This window comes from Saccopteryx bilineata, chromosome 1 (assembly GCF_036850765.1).
Source record: "Saccopteryx bilineata isolate mSacBil1 chromosome 1, mSacBil1_pri_phased_curated, whole genome shotgun sequence".
NCBI classification, from domain to species: domain Eukaryota; kingdom Metazoa; phylum Chordata; class Mammalia; order Chiroptera; family Emballonuridae; genus Saccopteryx; species Saccopteryx bilineata.
In genome coordinates, this window is record NC_089490.1 from 398,545,308 (window position 1) to 398,559,384 (window position 14,077).

At 46.9% G+C, this 14,077-nt stretch overlaps 1 protein-coding gene across 1 annotated transcript in view; it reads right to left on the minus strand.

The window, feature by feature from the left end:
- The window catches only part of LOC136318847 (phospholipase A and acyltransferase 3), a 28,548-nt gene extending 14,723 nt beyond the window's left edge, over positions 1–13,825 (minus strand). Inside the window, exons 1-2 of the mRNA XM_066251820.1 lie at positions 13,610–13,825; positions 13,087–13,164 (exon numbers count right to left, since the gene is read on the minus strand). Of these exons, the coding sequence (XP_066107917.1) occupies positions 13,087–13,101 (15 nt within the window). The 5' untranslated portion in view covers positions 13,102–13,164; positions 13,610–13,825. The remainder of the gene's footprint in view (positions 1–13,086; positions 13,165–13,609) is intronic.
- Between the last annotated feature and the right edge of the window lie 252 nt (positions 13,826–14,077).

Genomic DNA, 14,077 nt, shown 5'->3' on the forward strand with positions numbered 1-14,077 from the left:
TTATTCACCTTTCAGAAAGAAGGCCCTCAAACCTTACTGAGAACTTATTTTCAAACAATAGATAGTGATCACAAGTAATGAATCCCAATTGTTTTCCAGATTAGAAGAAAAAAATATATTGTTTGGTGAGAGTTAGGGAACCTTCAAGGATCCTCAAATATGAATTTAACTGAGGATCTCCATGAATAAGCAGGGACATAAAGACAAGGTCCCAGCCTTCAGGAAGGCCACCAATTGGAAGAGAAGACAATTTGAACATCAGTAATTTGGAATCAAGTATTAAAACAGCCATGGGGACACAGACCTAAGGAGCTCACTGTGTGCCAACCAAACATCAATGACAGAAGACCTACAATAGAAAAAAAAATCTCATCACAATGACCAAAATATCTACAAAGAAACTCAGACTTTGTAACACTGAACACCAAAGGTAACAGGGTGGCGAACGCATGATGCATTTGTAGAAGAAACCATACCCCGGAAGCAACATATGATTCCCCTTGTGTGTCATTCGAACTAGGCCTCGCTAAGGGCAGAAAAGTAGTCCATGACTGCCATGGGCTAGGAGCGAGGAGAGGGGCTGAAAACGACAGGGCTTGAGTGAGAAGCAGGGAGGTAGAAACAGACTCCTGCATGCGCCTCAACCGGGATCCACCCAGCAAGCCCCCTACCAGGGAGGTGCTCTGCCCATCTGGGGCCACCGTTTCATTGCTCTGCAACCGAGCTGTTTTAGAGACTATGGAGCCATCCTCAGTGCCCGGGGCCAACTTGCTCAAACCATTTTTGAGCCATGGCTGTGGGAGGGGAAGAGCGAGAGAGGAGAGAGAGTTAAAAGGAGGAGGTGTAGAGAAGCAGATGGTTGCTTCTCCTGTGTGCCCTGACCAGGAATTAAACCTGGGATTTCCACACACCAGGCCGTCTACCGCTGAGCCAACCAGCCAGGGCCAGTTGGCTCATCTTCTGTATCTTGATGGTGGTGCTAATTATGCAATTGTATGTGTTTATCAAAACTCATAAAACCAGCCTGACCAGGTGGTGGCGCAGTGGATAGAGCATCGGACTGGGATGCGGAGGACCCAGGTTTAAGACCCTGAAGTCGCCAGCTTGAGTGCGGGCTCATCTGGTTTGAGCAAAGCTCACCAGCTTGGACCCAAGGTCACGGGCTTAAGCAAGGGGTTACTCGGTCTGCTGCAGCCCCGCAGTCAAGGCACATATGAGAAAGCAATCAATGAACAACTAAGGTGTCACAACAAAAAACTGATGATTGATGCTTCTCATCTTTCTTTGTTCCTGTCTGTCTGTCTCTATCTATCCCTCTCTCTGACTCTCTGTCTCTAAAAAAAAAAAAAAAAAAAACCTCATAAAACCAAACACTAAAAGGGGGAAATTAGGGATATTTATTTTTTTTAATTAGTGTTTTTATGAACTAATTAATTAATTACTATTATTAACTTTTTAATAACACTAATTTTAAAAAATTAAAATTTTAAATATTTTAAAGTGGATATCTACAGTTTGAAAAAAAAGAAGTTGTGATTTTTATTTTTTTTAATTTTTTTTAATTTTATTTATTAATTTTTAGAAAGGAAGAGAGAGAGAAGGGGGAGGAGCTGGAAGCATCAACTCCCATTTGTGCCTTGACCAGGCAAGCCCAGGGTTTCGAACCAGCATGATTTTTTTTTTAATACTCAAATTGCCTGTCCCTTGTAAGAACAGAAATGTTTCTAAATACACAGAAGCTCAAAACATGATACCACTCAATAGAACTTTTTTTTTAATGAGGTAAAAGGTGGTGGCCTTGCCCACGAGCCCTGTGCACTAGTTAGAAGCAAGGGCTCGATGTTCACATGGCAACGAGGATAGCCTTCTCCGCAATGCTGAGTGGGAAAGTGAGAAGGAAGCCTGCAACACAACACCACTTCCGTAAATTAAAGATGTCCGCCCAGAGCCCAGCAGTACACGCCTTAGGAGAACCGTCCCTGAAAAAATACGTTTTAAAATGCTACAACAAGAAAAGAATCACACAAACTAAAGAACCACACATTAAACACACTAGGGTGCTGGCCATCGGGAAGATGGAGCAAGGAATCATGATAAAAGGAAGGAAAAAAAACAACCCATAAGAGAAGGGGGCCTTGCAGTGCAGACAGGGTGCCACGAGCCAAGGATGTAATTCACCTTCCAGCACTACAGGCTAACTAGGAACAGTGACGTAATGATATATATACACAAGCCAACCCAGCCGCCTGTTACAAAATTAGAAGTACAAGTACTATCAGCCACCGGCCAAATGGGGCCTCTGCTTATTTTTGCATGCGAGCTTAAGAATGGTTTTTTACACCTCTTCAGTGGTTGTAGGAAAAGTGAAAAGAATACTATTTGGGGACATATGAAATTCAAACGTCTATGTCCGTGGAATTTTACTGGTACAGGTGCACGGCCACACCCAGGCACTTAGATTTGTCCATAGCTGGTCTCTGCAACAGCAGAGTTGAGTCCTCACGATCCAGACCACGTGGCCTGCAAGACCTCAAATCCTCACTGCCCGACTCCTATTACAAGGGGATCAGCAGGGATGCCTCCCTCCCTTAGCATCATCTCCAGTCCTGGGAATCAGGAACTGGAATCAGCTGTGCTACGTTGTTGGGTGGGGTGGTTCTTCCCCCAGGAACAGTGGGGACTAGCAGGAAAAACCAGGAGGACAGCTGCCTCTCCAGGGTGGGGCTGAGGGTCCCCAGGCCGCCCAGTCATCAGGCTCTCTCCGGGGACAAGGGCGATAACAATGGCAAAGCTGACTGCGCCCCCACGGGATTTCAGAACAAAAAGTCTTTGTCTTCCCCACAATAGCAGAGACACAAAGAGCTGTGTGTCAGACATTTTCCTCAGCAAGCAAATTAAGGAGTCATTTCTAGCCCCCCCCAATTCATACTGGAAAAACAACCTAAACAACCATTAATAAAAACCAATGAAATAAGTTATTCTCCATCCACATGTAGATACATAGCCATTAGCCAGAACAAGGTGGATTTACATGAGCACACACACGGAAATCATCAAAAAATGTTGAGAAACATTATTATCTCTGTTATTGATTAAAATACATTTTTATACATTTATAAAGCAAAATGTATTATAAACTATATATGGTCTGAGGAACATACACCAAACTGTTGTATATTATATACTGTGGGGGTTGGAACAAGGGACTTCTGCATTTTATATTATATGATTTAATTGAGTGTGGGGTTTTTCTAACCAATATGAATTACTTCCATAAGAAAAAATTTTTAAGATTTTTAGATGTGCAAAAATCCTTCATGTTAAAGAACTTGCAGTTTTTTTAATGGGAAAAGGTGGACATTATCTGTCACCTTGAAACCGTCTTCCATCTGAAACCTATAGCTGTGACCATGTTAATGACGCTTAAAAAATAAGCAACACTTAAATGCAACATAAAACCACAAAATACTCTTAAAAATAATATAGGTGAATGTGTATTAGGTCTTGGAATAGGGAAAGAAACTCTTAAGGATAAAGGCCAAAGAAAAAAACATAAAGTAAAGAATTAAAAGGTTTTATAACTTTTTAAATGTTAAAGTTCTTATTATTGAAAGTTTCTGTTATTGCCTGTTATGTTCATATTTCACTTTTTTTAAAATTTATTTTTCATTTAGAGAGGAGAGACAAACAGAGAGAGAGAGAAGGGGGGAGGAGCAGGAAGCCTCAACTCCCATATGTGCCCTGACCAGGCAAGCCCAGGGTTTTGAACCAGCGACCTCAGAGTTCCAAGTGGACACTTTATCTACTGCGCCACCACAGGTTAGGGCCATATACCTTTTAAGGGATAATTATCCCCCATAATCCCAGGTGCCCAGGCAGCTGTATTTTATACCATGTGATGTGACCACCTCAGGACTAGAACGTGGCCTGGGCCCCGAGCAGGTCAGCATCCTGTGGTCCACCATGAGACGCGGAGCTGAACTATCAAATCCCAACCCCTCTCAAAAATTTGAACCAAGAAATGAAAAATAATAGGTCTTTGGCAGTAGGGGCTAAAACTGAGATCAGGAGAGAAGGGAGCAAGCATATCAAGAAATCTAGCTGAGTCTGCCTGGTCAAGGCTCATATGGGAGTTGATGCTTCCTGCTCCTCCCCCCTTTCTCTCTCTCTCTCTCCTCTCTAAATTTTTAAAACTTGTTTTTGAAAAACAAAACAAGAAATCTAGCTGAGTCACGTCAATGGTAGACGGCCAAGCACTGGAGTGGAGATGAACAAACTCCTGGCACTGAGATGTCTGAGCCCACCTTGATCCTAACCTGCCTCCCAGCAACCGGCCCTGGCTGGCCTGGCCTCATTATAGCTCCTGTTCTTGGATTTTCACAGAACCCCCTTACCTTTCCACATGTGTCCTTACACTAAACCTTCTTTACTTGAACTAGCGTTAAGCAGTTGCTCGTTTCTTATAACCAAAAGAGCCAGACCAAAACACAAATTGCATGAAAAAAATACCACAAACAAACAATCCTGACCAACTGGAGAAAACAACAGAAAAGCAGTCAGTGTCTTTCATATATAAAGCATCTTTATAAATCAATGAAAAAAAAAAGATTTCAACACACACACAAAAAACTAGACAGGGCATGATAATTTTAAAAGGAGCGCCTGACCTGTGGTGGCGCAGTGGATAGAGGTGTTGACCTGAAACGCTGAGGTCGCCAGTTCGAAAACCCAGGGCTTGCCTGGTCAAGGCACATGTGGAGATTGATGCTTTCTGTGTCGTCCCCCCCCCAGCCCGCTTTCTCTCTCTCTCTCTCTCTCTCTCTCTCTCTCTCTCTCCTCTCTAAAACATGAATAAATAAAAATATTTCTTTAAAATAATAATAAAAGGCGCAATATATATTACTAGTAACACAAGAAAACATATTCTACCTTGCTAGTAATGAAAGAAATACAAATTAAAAACTAGTTTGGGGGGGATTAAAACACAAATACTAGACATATGGGAGTTGATGCTTCCAGCTCCTCCCCCCTGTCTCTCTCTCTCTCTCTCTCTCTCTCTCTCTCCCCCTCTCTCTGTCTCTCTCTCCCTCTCTCTCTCCTCTCTAAAATGAATAAATAAAATAAAAATTTAAAAATTGTGATAAAAAAAAAACAAAAAAAACCCAAATACTAAATACAGGAAAAGATGCAGGTAAACAGGCACTCTCATTCACTGCTGATGGGAATATAGATCAAAGTTCAACTTTTCCGAAGGGCAATACGGCAATTTGTCTTACTAACCTAAAACATATTCATTCTTCTTGACCCAATTTCTGTTTATAGACCAGATCTGAAGGAAGTAATCTGAAATGCCCCCAAAGGTTTTCCCTCACAGAGTCCTATCTAATGGCAAAATATTGGATACCTAAATATTCTACGTTAAGAGATGAATCAAAACTTGCCATACTTGTATCGTTAAGAGATGAATCAAAACTTGCCATACTTGTATCGTAGGATACCACAAAGTTATGTTTTAGGAGTTACATTTTAAAAGAATACTTACTAACAAGAAATGTCCATAATATAATGATAATAAAAAAGCTTTTATACAAAACAACATATTTTAAATTTTTGTTTAAAAAGTAAAACAAACAGCCCTTGCCAGATAGCTCAGTTAATTAGAGCATCGTTCTGAAGTGCAAAGGTTGCAGGTTCGATCCCCAGTCAGGGCACATACAAGAATAGATCGATGTCTCTGTCTCTCTCTTTCAAATCAATCAATAAATTTTTTTTAAAAAAGGAAAACAGCCTGACCTGTTGTGGTGCAGTGGTTAATGTGTGTGTCGACCTGGAATGCTGACGTCACTGGTTCGAAACCCTCGGCTTGCCCAGTCAAGGCACATACGAGAAGCAACTACTGTACTACAAGTTGATTTGATGCTTCTTGCTCCTTCCCCCTTCTCTCTCTCTCTCTCTCCTCTCTCTAAAATTGATAAATAAAATCTTTTTTAAAAAATTAAAAGGGCCTGACCAGGCTGTGGCGCAGTGGATAGAGCGTCGGACTGGGATGCGGAGGACCCAGGTACGAGACCCCGAGGTCGCCAGCTTGAGTGCAGGCTCATCTAGTTTGAGCAAAGCTCACCAGCTTGGACCCAAGGTTGCTCGCTTGAGCAAGGGGTTACTCGGTCTGCTGTAGCCCCATGGTCAAGGCACATATGAGAAAGCAATCAATGAACGAATAAAGTGCCACAACGAAAAACTGATTGATGCTTCTCATCTTTCTGCGTTCCTCTCTGTCTGTCCCTATCTATCCCTCTCTCTGACTCTCGCTCTGTCTCTGTAAAAAATAAATAAATAAATAAATAAAAAGATTAAAAAAATAAAAAGGAAAACAAACACATAAAAGAAAAATGGTAAATACAACAAAACATAAAGTGTTTATTACTAGTTGGTAGAATTTGGGGTATTAATTTATTTTATTCTTTTCTAGTTTTCCAAAATGTTTAAATACACATACATTTGTTTTCGAATCAGAAGAAACTGAGGACTTAAAAAAGATCAGCATGTTCAATCTGAGGGTAATCCATGTGATTAGCATTATGTAGCAAAATAAATACACACAGCAAAAAGCCTAGGAAGAGGGACCAGGCGCTGGGGCGAAGGTAGGATTGTGGTTATTTTGCTTCCTTCTATTTTTCTGTATTTTCCAGCTTTTCTGCAATGAGCACTTTGAAGTTCACAGCATGTTTCCCAACATTTACTATGAAAAGTTTTTAAACATACAGTTTGATTTTTCAAACGCCCAAAATTGAAAGCCTTTTTAAGCGACTGCTGTCCGTATACCCACCACCTAGATTCCATTGTTACGTTACAGTATTTGCTTTATCTCAAATAGGTCCACCAGTTCATTCCACCTGTGTAGCACCTTTAAACTCTTCTTTTCAGTGTAAGTGCTGAGCATTCCGAGAGGCAGGGGTAAAGCGCCGAGGGAGTCCAGGACACTGACAACAGCAATAAAACAGGCACATCACGTGCTGCAACTCCGTGCCCTGGAAGACCCTGGTTCCCGACCCCCCAGCCTGCCGCCTTGATCCCCGGCAGACTCGAGCCTGCATACAAGTTACACAGAGGGGGTAGCTAGTGTACGTGCAGACCCCCAAACGCACTGCACCTACCTCGGGGAACAGGTGTCAGTGCCCAGCAACACCCCTTGTTCGCCTTGGGGAGCCCTGCTTCTACCTGGGAGAGTCATCTGCTCATTCCCTCAACAGCCGCTCACAGAGCTGGTGGCCGGCAGCAACCCCGGCACGGGGCTGTGTCTATGAAGCGAAGACCCCTGCCTGCGCGGAGCTTTGGTTCACTGTCAGGAAGAGAGACCAAAAGGGCTTCAAATACCTTAGTAAAGAAGTAAATCATTCTAGAGCATTAGAAGAGAAACCAAATAAAAACAAAAAGAAAGAGAAAAGGCAGAGCAGGGCCGAGGGGGTGGAGGCTGTGGGAGGGAGACAGGGGGTTGTGATATTAAATAGGGGTCAGGGAAGGCAGAGCATAGGCCCCGCGGATTTCTAGAACAGTCGGGCACAGGAAACAACCTGAGCGGTGGCCCCAGGTAGGAAGGTGTTTGAGGGACAGCCCAGAGGCGGGGGTGGCTGAGTGGAGGGGCAAAGTGGGAGAGTGGAGGACAGGGGCAACGGGCAGGGCTGGAATGGGGTCTAGATTTCTTTAAAGGTAGAAAGAGCTGGTGGAATGAGGTGGGGGGTGATGGAAAAAGGAGTCAACAATGACCTCCCAGGTTTCTGTCCAGAGCAAGGGGAGGCTGAGTGGGCAGGCTGGTTGAAATACCCACCAGGTAGCCAAATGGAGAGGCTCGGAGGGCAGCTAAACACATGAGTCAGGAGGTCAGGAGTTGGTCTGGGATGAGTGTCCCTGGCAACCTGTATAAGAACAGCTCCTATTGGGAGCAAAAGCCTGGCTGAAAGGGGTCTAAGAAAGAATGAGGCCCTGGCCAGTGGATAGAACGTCGGCCTGGCCTATGGATGTCTCGGGTTTGATTCCCAGTCAGGGCACACAGGAGAAGCAACCATCTGCTTCTCTCCCTCTCCCTCTCCCCCTTCCTTTTCTCTTCCCCTTCTGCAGCCAGTGGTTCAATTGGTTCAAGTGTAGGCCCAGGCACTGAGGATAGCTCAGATGGTCTGAGCATCAGCCCCAGAGAAGAGTTGACAGGTGGATCCCAATCAGAGCGCATGCAGGAGTCTGTCTCACTATCTCCTCTCCTCTCACTTGAAAGAGAGAGAGAGAGAGAGCATGAGAGGAGAGGCATTGGAGATGACACTAGAAAAGGCAGCACTTGAGATTTTTTGCAAAGTCTTAAAAGATGAGAGGTTATGTGACAGAGACAGAATTCTAACCCAAACCCTACACTCTCCACCCTCACACTCTCCCGCCGTGAGGACTGTGGGAGGAAGTGACCTTGAAGGGGAGAGAGGGAGACAGGTAAGCAGGGGTGGGGCAGGGGGTTCTAAGGAGCAGAGACACAGGAAAGTGAGGGCACTTTCAGAAGAACTGCCAACCCAAGGGTTAAAACATAACAAAAAGAATGCTTTCAATTCGCGGCCACTAAGGAAGTACTCCAGTCCACCCACACTCGCCCCTTCCAGCCCCATCGTCAGGCGTCTGCTATGTTGTTTTTAAAATAAAGTATTTCAAGCATAAGAAAAATACCAAAAGTAGGCTCATGAGCACAACTGCTCTGGGTTTAAACCAAGACGGACTTAGTTGGCAGGAAAAGCAGACTGATTACAGCTTTGGGACTCCAGAGCCAGACAGCTGGGTTCAAATCCCGGCTCTGCTACTTCCTAACCGAATAGCCTGGGGCAAGTTACTCAACTCCCAGCCTCAGTTTCCTCATCTGTAAAACAGAGACAATTTAGCACCTAATTCATGGAGATATCGTGAGGATCCAACAGGTTCATACCTACAAAACACCCAGGAAACACCACCCGGCACATAGGATGCGTTCTATACACGGCCGTTCGGCTGCCAGTGTTTCTGAGGACGTATTCTATTCGTTTTGATTTGGAAAGGTCACGGACACTCTGGGATGAGAGGACACACCTGTGGAGGCGGAGAAACCCAGCCTGGGAGCAGGTTCCTCTCCTGGCTGCGGTGAGTGTGGAAGTCCCTAGGTTCATCCCCTTCATTTCTGACTCTCTGGGGAAAATGTCTAGAAACTTGTGATTTAAAAAATTTTTTCAAAAAAGACTGGAGTTGCAGCTGAGTGCTGAAAAGGGACTCGCCAGCAGGGAGACGGGAGTTTCCACAACCACATTTTAGGAAGAGCAGAATCCCGTGAGGAGCGGGGTGTCGACCCCAGAGGCTGGGACCCCAGAGGCAGTCCACCCGAGGCCGCCTTTCCTGAAGCGGAGCCCAGTCCAACCGCGACGGAGCCCCTCTCTGCGATATTGCTGTGTGACCTTCAGGAGTCAATTAACCTCTCTAGGCTTCTTTAGTAAAATACGGCTAAAGGACCCAAAAGGCAGGGTCTATGTGAGAAATAAATAACAAGGGAAAAGCTGGAAAAGCACTTATACTTAGGAGAGGGTTGAGACCCTGTGCCCCGGCTGGGTGGGTGCAGGGAGCCTGAGGAGGAGACCTGGCTGCCCAGACTCCCCGGCCTCAGGCCCAGAGAGAAGATGGAGAAGGGGCTGGGCTGGCACATCACCTTTCCCCTTGTCAGCTGCTGGCGCAGGCACCGTGCTGGTTCCAGCAGGCACCGGGCCCAGCTCCAGCAGCCCAAAGGTCATGGGTATTCTGGAAAAAGGAGGCAAAATCATCCATCACCCACCCCCCCCGCCAGGCCTGGTCTGTGTGTCCAACCCCACCCCACGTGAATCGGGACTGCACCTGACATCTGGAAACTACCACCGCCCCACCAGCCACTACCGGGGGCTCCTCACACATCTGGAATCCTTGGGGCAGCCGTATTTTACAGACCAGAACAGCTCAGGGATGGGCAGTAACCTGCCCAGGGTCTCAGAGCTCTCCAAGAAGTAGTGCCACCAGCATCCCACTGCAGGTCTGCCTGACTCCAAGGCCAGGTTCCTTCCATGACACCAAGTAATTCACATGAAGGTCCTGACATCCGACGACAACCCCATGCCATGCTTTGCCTCTATGTCACTGCACTCGAGACCTGAAATGCTTTCGGCTGTTCACTGGCAAACTCTTACTCAATTCTCAAAACAGTTTCAACATCTCCGCCTCCTCACTGCTTCCCCGAAGCCTCCAAGGCGCAGCCTGTTGGGATGAGACCGCGGGAAGGAAGGAGCGGTCAGTTTTCATGCCCAGCCCGCCAGCCAGACTGAGCAGCCAGCCTAGCACACAGCGTTCTCAGCAGAGGGCCGCGGGCCCTCCCAGCCCGTGGCCCCTCCTGCGTGAGGACGAACTCCTGTTGGGTCTTTGAGAAGGGTCCCCTTCTCCCTGCTCCTCTTTGCACCTTAACTGACTCCACAGAGATCTGTCAGAACATCTGACAAACAGAAGGCCAGAGAGAAGCCAAGGAGGAGGTCTAGAAAGTCAGAGGTCAGAGCAGGCCCACCAATTCCCGCATGCTGTGGTGTCTCGCTTTCGGTTTCACACTGGGCTCTTCACTTCCCCAGCAGCCGCAGCTCAACAAGACAGAGATTTAAGGAGGAGCGGGTGGAGGAGGGGAGAGAGAGGCCCCTGGCCCTCTCACACGAAGCACATTTGGAACACGGACAGGAGGGTAACATGGAGACACCAGCTCTGGCGCTAACCAGGAGGCGGCAGGGGCTGGTTAAAGGGCTCATAGAAATGTGGGCCCTGGAGTCGACCCAAGGAAGTCTGGTTGCCGTAACAACCAACTTTTGTCCAGCCCTAACAGCGGTGCAGCATCACACCCAGACTGGGGAGGTGGCGGTATACTCCCGGGGTGTAAAGAGGCGTGACTTTTTAGTAAACAATTTCAAAACAACAGTAAGACACACCAAAAGGCAGTCTCCTGTTTTATTAGCTCCACATGCTGACAATTTTAAAGAAAGTCAGTGAAAAAATACCACCTTTCCCAAAGCTATTTCTGCAGATTTTAGTTCTGTTTCTGAGAGATAATAATATATGTGTGAGCCTCAAAGAACCTGTTTTTATGTCTTATCCTTTAAAAAATACTTTGTCTTCTACATGGAAGTTCATTCAGAGGGCATCCAGTTAGACAGTCCCCCACACACACTCGGCTGCACGGGTCTGTTCCAACGGCAATTTTCCAAATAGCTCAGGTTGGTTGGAGTGTCTGTGTCACCTTCATGTGGATTACCTGTGTCACCAGTTCCTGTAGCCCTACATTTTCCTGTGTTTAAACAGAGGACAAAAGGGTCTGCTCTCCCAGCTCCAGAAGAAACCAAAGTAGAACCCTGGATTCTTTTCACCAAGAACTAGGCTCTCATTCCAAAACAATGGGTTCAACAGGTGTCACGATCGTTCTCCCATTTTCTCTGATTCTTACAGAAGAAAAATGTGGGAGAATTTTGCAAAATAAGATAAAAAACTTCTGATGAATTTTCTAGTGAAGATGTTTTAGTGAAAAGGTTGCAAATGTGGAGATATTTAAAAGCCACCATAACTGATTTTTCAAAATAAAGATATAGGCAGTATTGCAATTTCTGAGAATTTTTTTTTAATGAAATGGGGTTTTCAGTGAATCTCTGACAAAGTTACCCGATGGATATGTATATCTGTTGTTTCACATGAGAGAAGCTTTTGAAATTAAAATTAATAAAAAGTGTTCTTTGATCAGCTGTGAGCAATGATGAACTTACCAATCTAGCTCTCCTGGATTCTGAATATTCATATGCAAAGATGATCAATTCTTTATTACTATTTAAACAAGATCAACTTTGACAAAGTCATGGACAACTTTTCAGAAGTTCAAGTTCCCGAACAGAAACTGTAATGTTACTTGATTTCTGTGACCAAACTATATATAAGAAATTTTTCCCCCAAAATACATTAAAGCAATTAAAAACTATTAATCTATTACATTTTTCTATTTTTCTCTATAACATTTACTTCCCCCACCCCTGCCCACTGGCATGAGTTCATATATAAAGTGCAATAAGAGAAAATTTTCACCGTTATTTTCTGAACATTATTATTATTACTGAAAATAATGTTGTCAGATGAAGGAGGGGGATATTTGAAAATGACCATTCCAGGCATTAAAAATGCCAGGTCCACCCTGATGCCGGCACTTGTGAAGCTGTTTATGTGGATTGAAATAATAATAATAGGCCTGACCTGTGGTGGCGCAGTGGATGGAGCAACGACCTGGAACGCTGAGGTGGCTGGTTCGAAACCCTGGGCTTGCCTGGTCAAGGCACATGTGGAGGTTTATGCTTCCTGCTCTTCCCTCCCTTTCTCTCTCTCTCTCTCTCTCTCTCTCTCTCTCTCCTCTCTCTAAAATGAATGGATAAAATATTTTTTTTTAAAAAGTAATAATATTGAGTTACAGTTGAGCACTTCATATGTGTGCAAAGCACTGTTCTGAGCACTTTATAAGTGTTAATCCTCCCTCGGGGAAACGCAATGGGTTCACAACCATCGAAGTCCCACAGGCAAGTGCTCCAGGTCCCAGGCTGTCTCCCTCCAAGCGGCACTCTGAACCTCTCTGCTGCCAGAGTGCTAAGTTGAAAAGAAGCATATCCCAAGCCCCGTTATGATTTCTGAACTACATTCAGGTTAGAAAAATGAGCAGTGAAAGCTGGTAAATGGCTGGCCGGGAGCCAGTGCAGGCAGCCCAGGACCTCTGTAGAGGAAGGCGCCCCTCCCCCTCGCTGCCTCCCTCTTCCCGCGGGGCCGCCTTCCTCCCGAGCTGGTTTTAAACACGCAAGTTCAAACCCTGAGACAACTCCAGCAGATGCCGGCGGCCCCACACCTGACATCTGATGCTCAGGGTGGATCAAGGTGTGGTCCCCACATCCTCAAGGGGGCTCTCTCTCTCTCTCTCTCTCTCTCTCTAGTGGTAACTCTGGCTCCAGGACCAGTCACCACTAAAACACGACCCCCCTCCCCGGCCCACGCCCGCCCCACACTTACGATGGGCGCCCGCATCTTCTTTCCTGCCGTGGACCCTCAATTTCAGGTCGGAGTCCGCTTTATCAGCTGCGTAAATGCCTGAGGTAGGGGGGCCAGGGATTCCTTCTGTCATTAACAGGTAGCAACGTCCCCAGGACCCCAGGGCAGGGTGGCTTCGGCAGGGAGACCGTGCGCGGTCGGTCTCCGATCCCTCCCAGAACCACCGGCCCCTCCCTTGGAGTCCTTCGCTTGCCCCCGGGCGGCCCTGCACTTGGCTGGGAACCGATGAACTCCTGGAAAGGGCAGGGGAGGTTCCCCAGAAACCTGAGAGGCGAGGACGCAGCCGCGGGGAGCGCCGTCAGAGTCGCCAGCCCGGCGCGCCGCGCGGGGACAGTCAGCTGAGCCGCCCGCATCGGGCCCACGGTGCTAGGAGGCGGCGGCTGCTCCCAAACTTGTTTGCTCCCGCCTCACCCAACTTCTCCATCTCCCACACAGCCCCGGGGACCGGGAGAGCCCCCACACACATACACCCCCAACATCTCACCTTTCTTACGTCCGGGAAAGAACCGCTCCAACCACCTCGCAGACTTGGGAGGCAGCCCGGCCGCAGCAGAAAAGGGATCGGATTTAAAGGCCCAGAGTCCCGACCAGCGTGAGGTCACCCGACCTCTCCTCCTGTGACTGGCTAATGAGAGCCTCGCAGAGCTTCCTGCCCTAGCAACAGGGACCGCCTGCTCCAGCCTCGGGGACCGCCTGCTCCAGCCTCGGGGACCGCCTGCTCCAGCCTCGGGGACCGCTTGCTCCAGCCTCGGGGACCGCTTGCTTCAGCCTCGGGGACTGCCGTGCCAGATGCCTTCTACTCACCCTGCCGCCGCCGCCGGGAGGCACCCACTGGACACGCTCCAAGGCCTCTGCCTCCTCACCTCGTGTTCACTCACTCGGCCAGCCGCGCCCAGCGTTCAAGGCCAGTGTTGTTTTATACTCGTGGGGCTTCAAGTTTAAAACTATATTA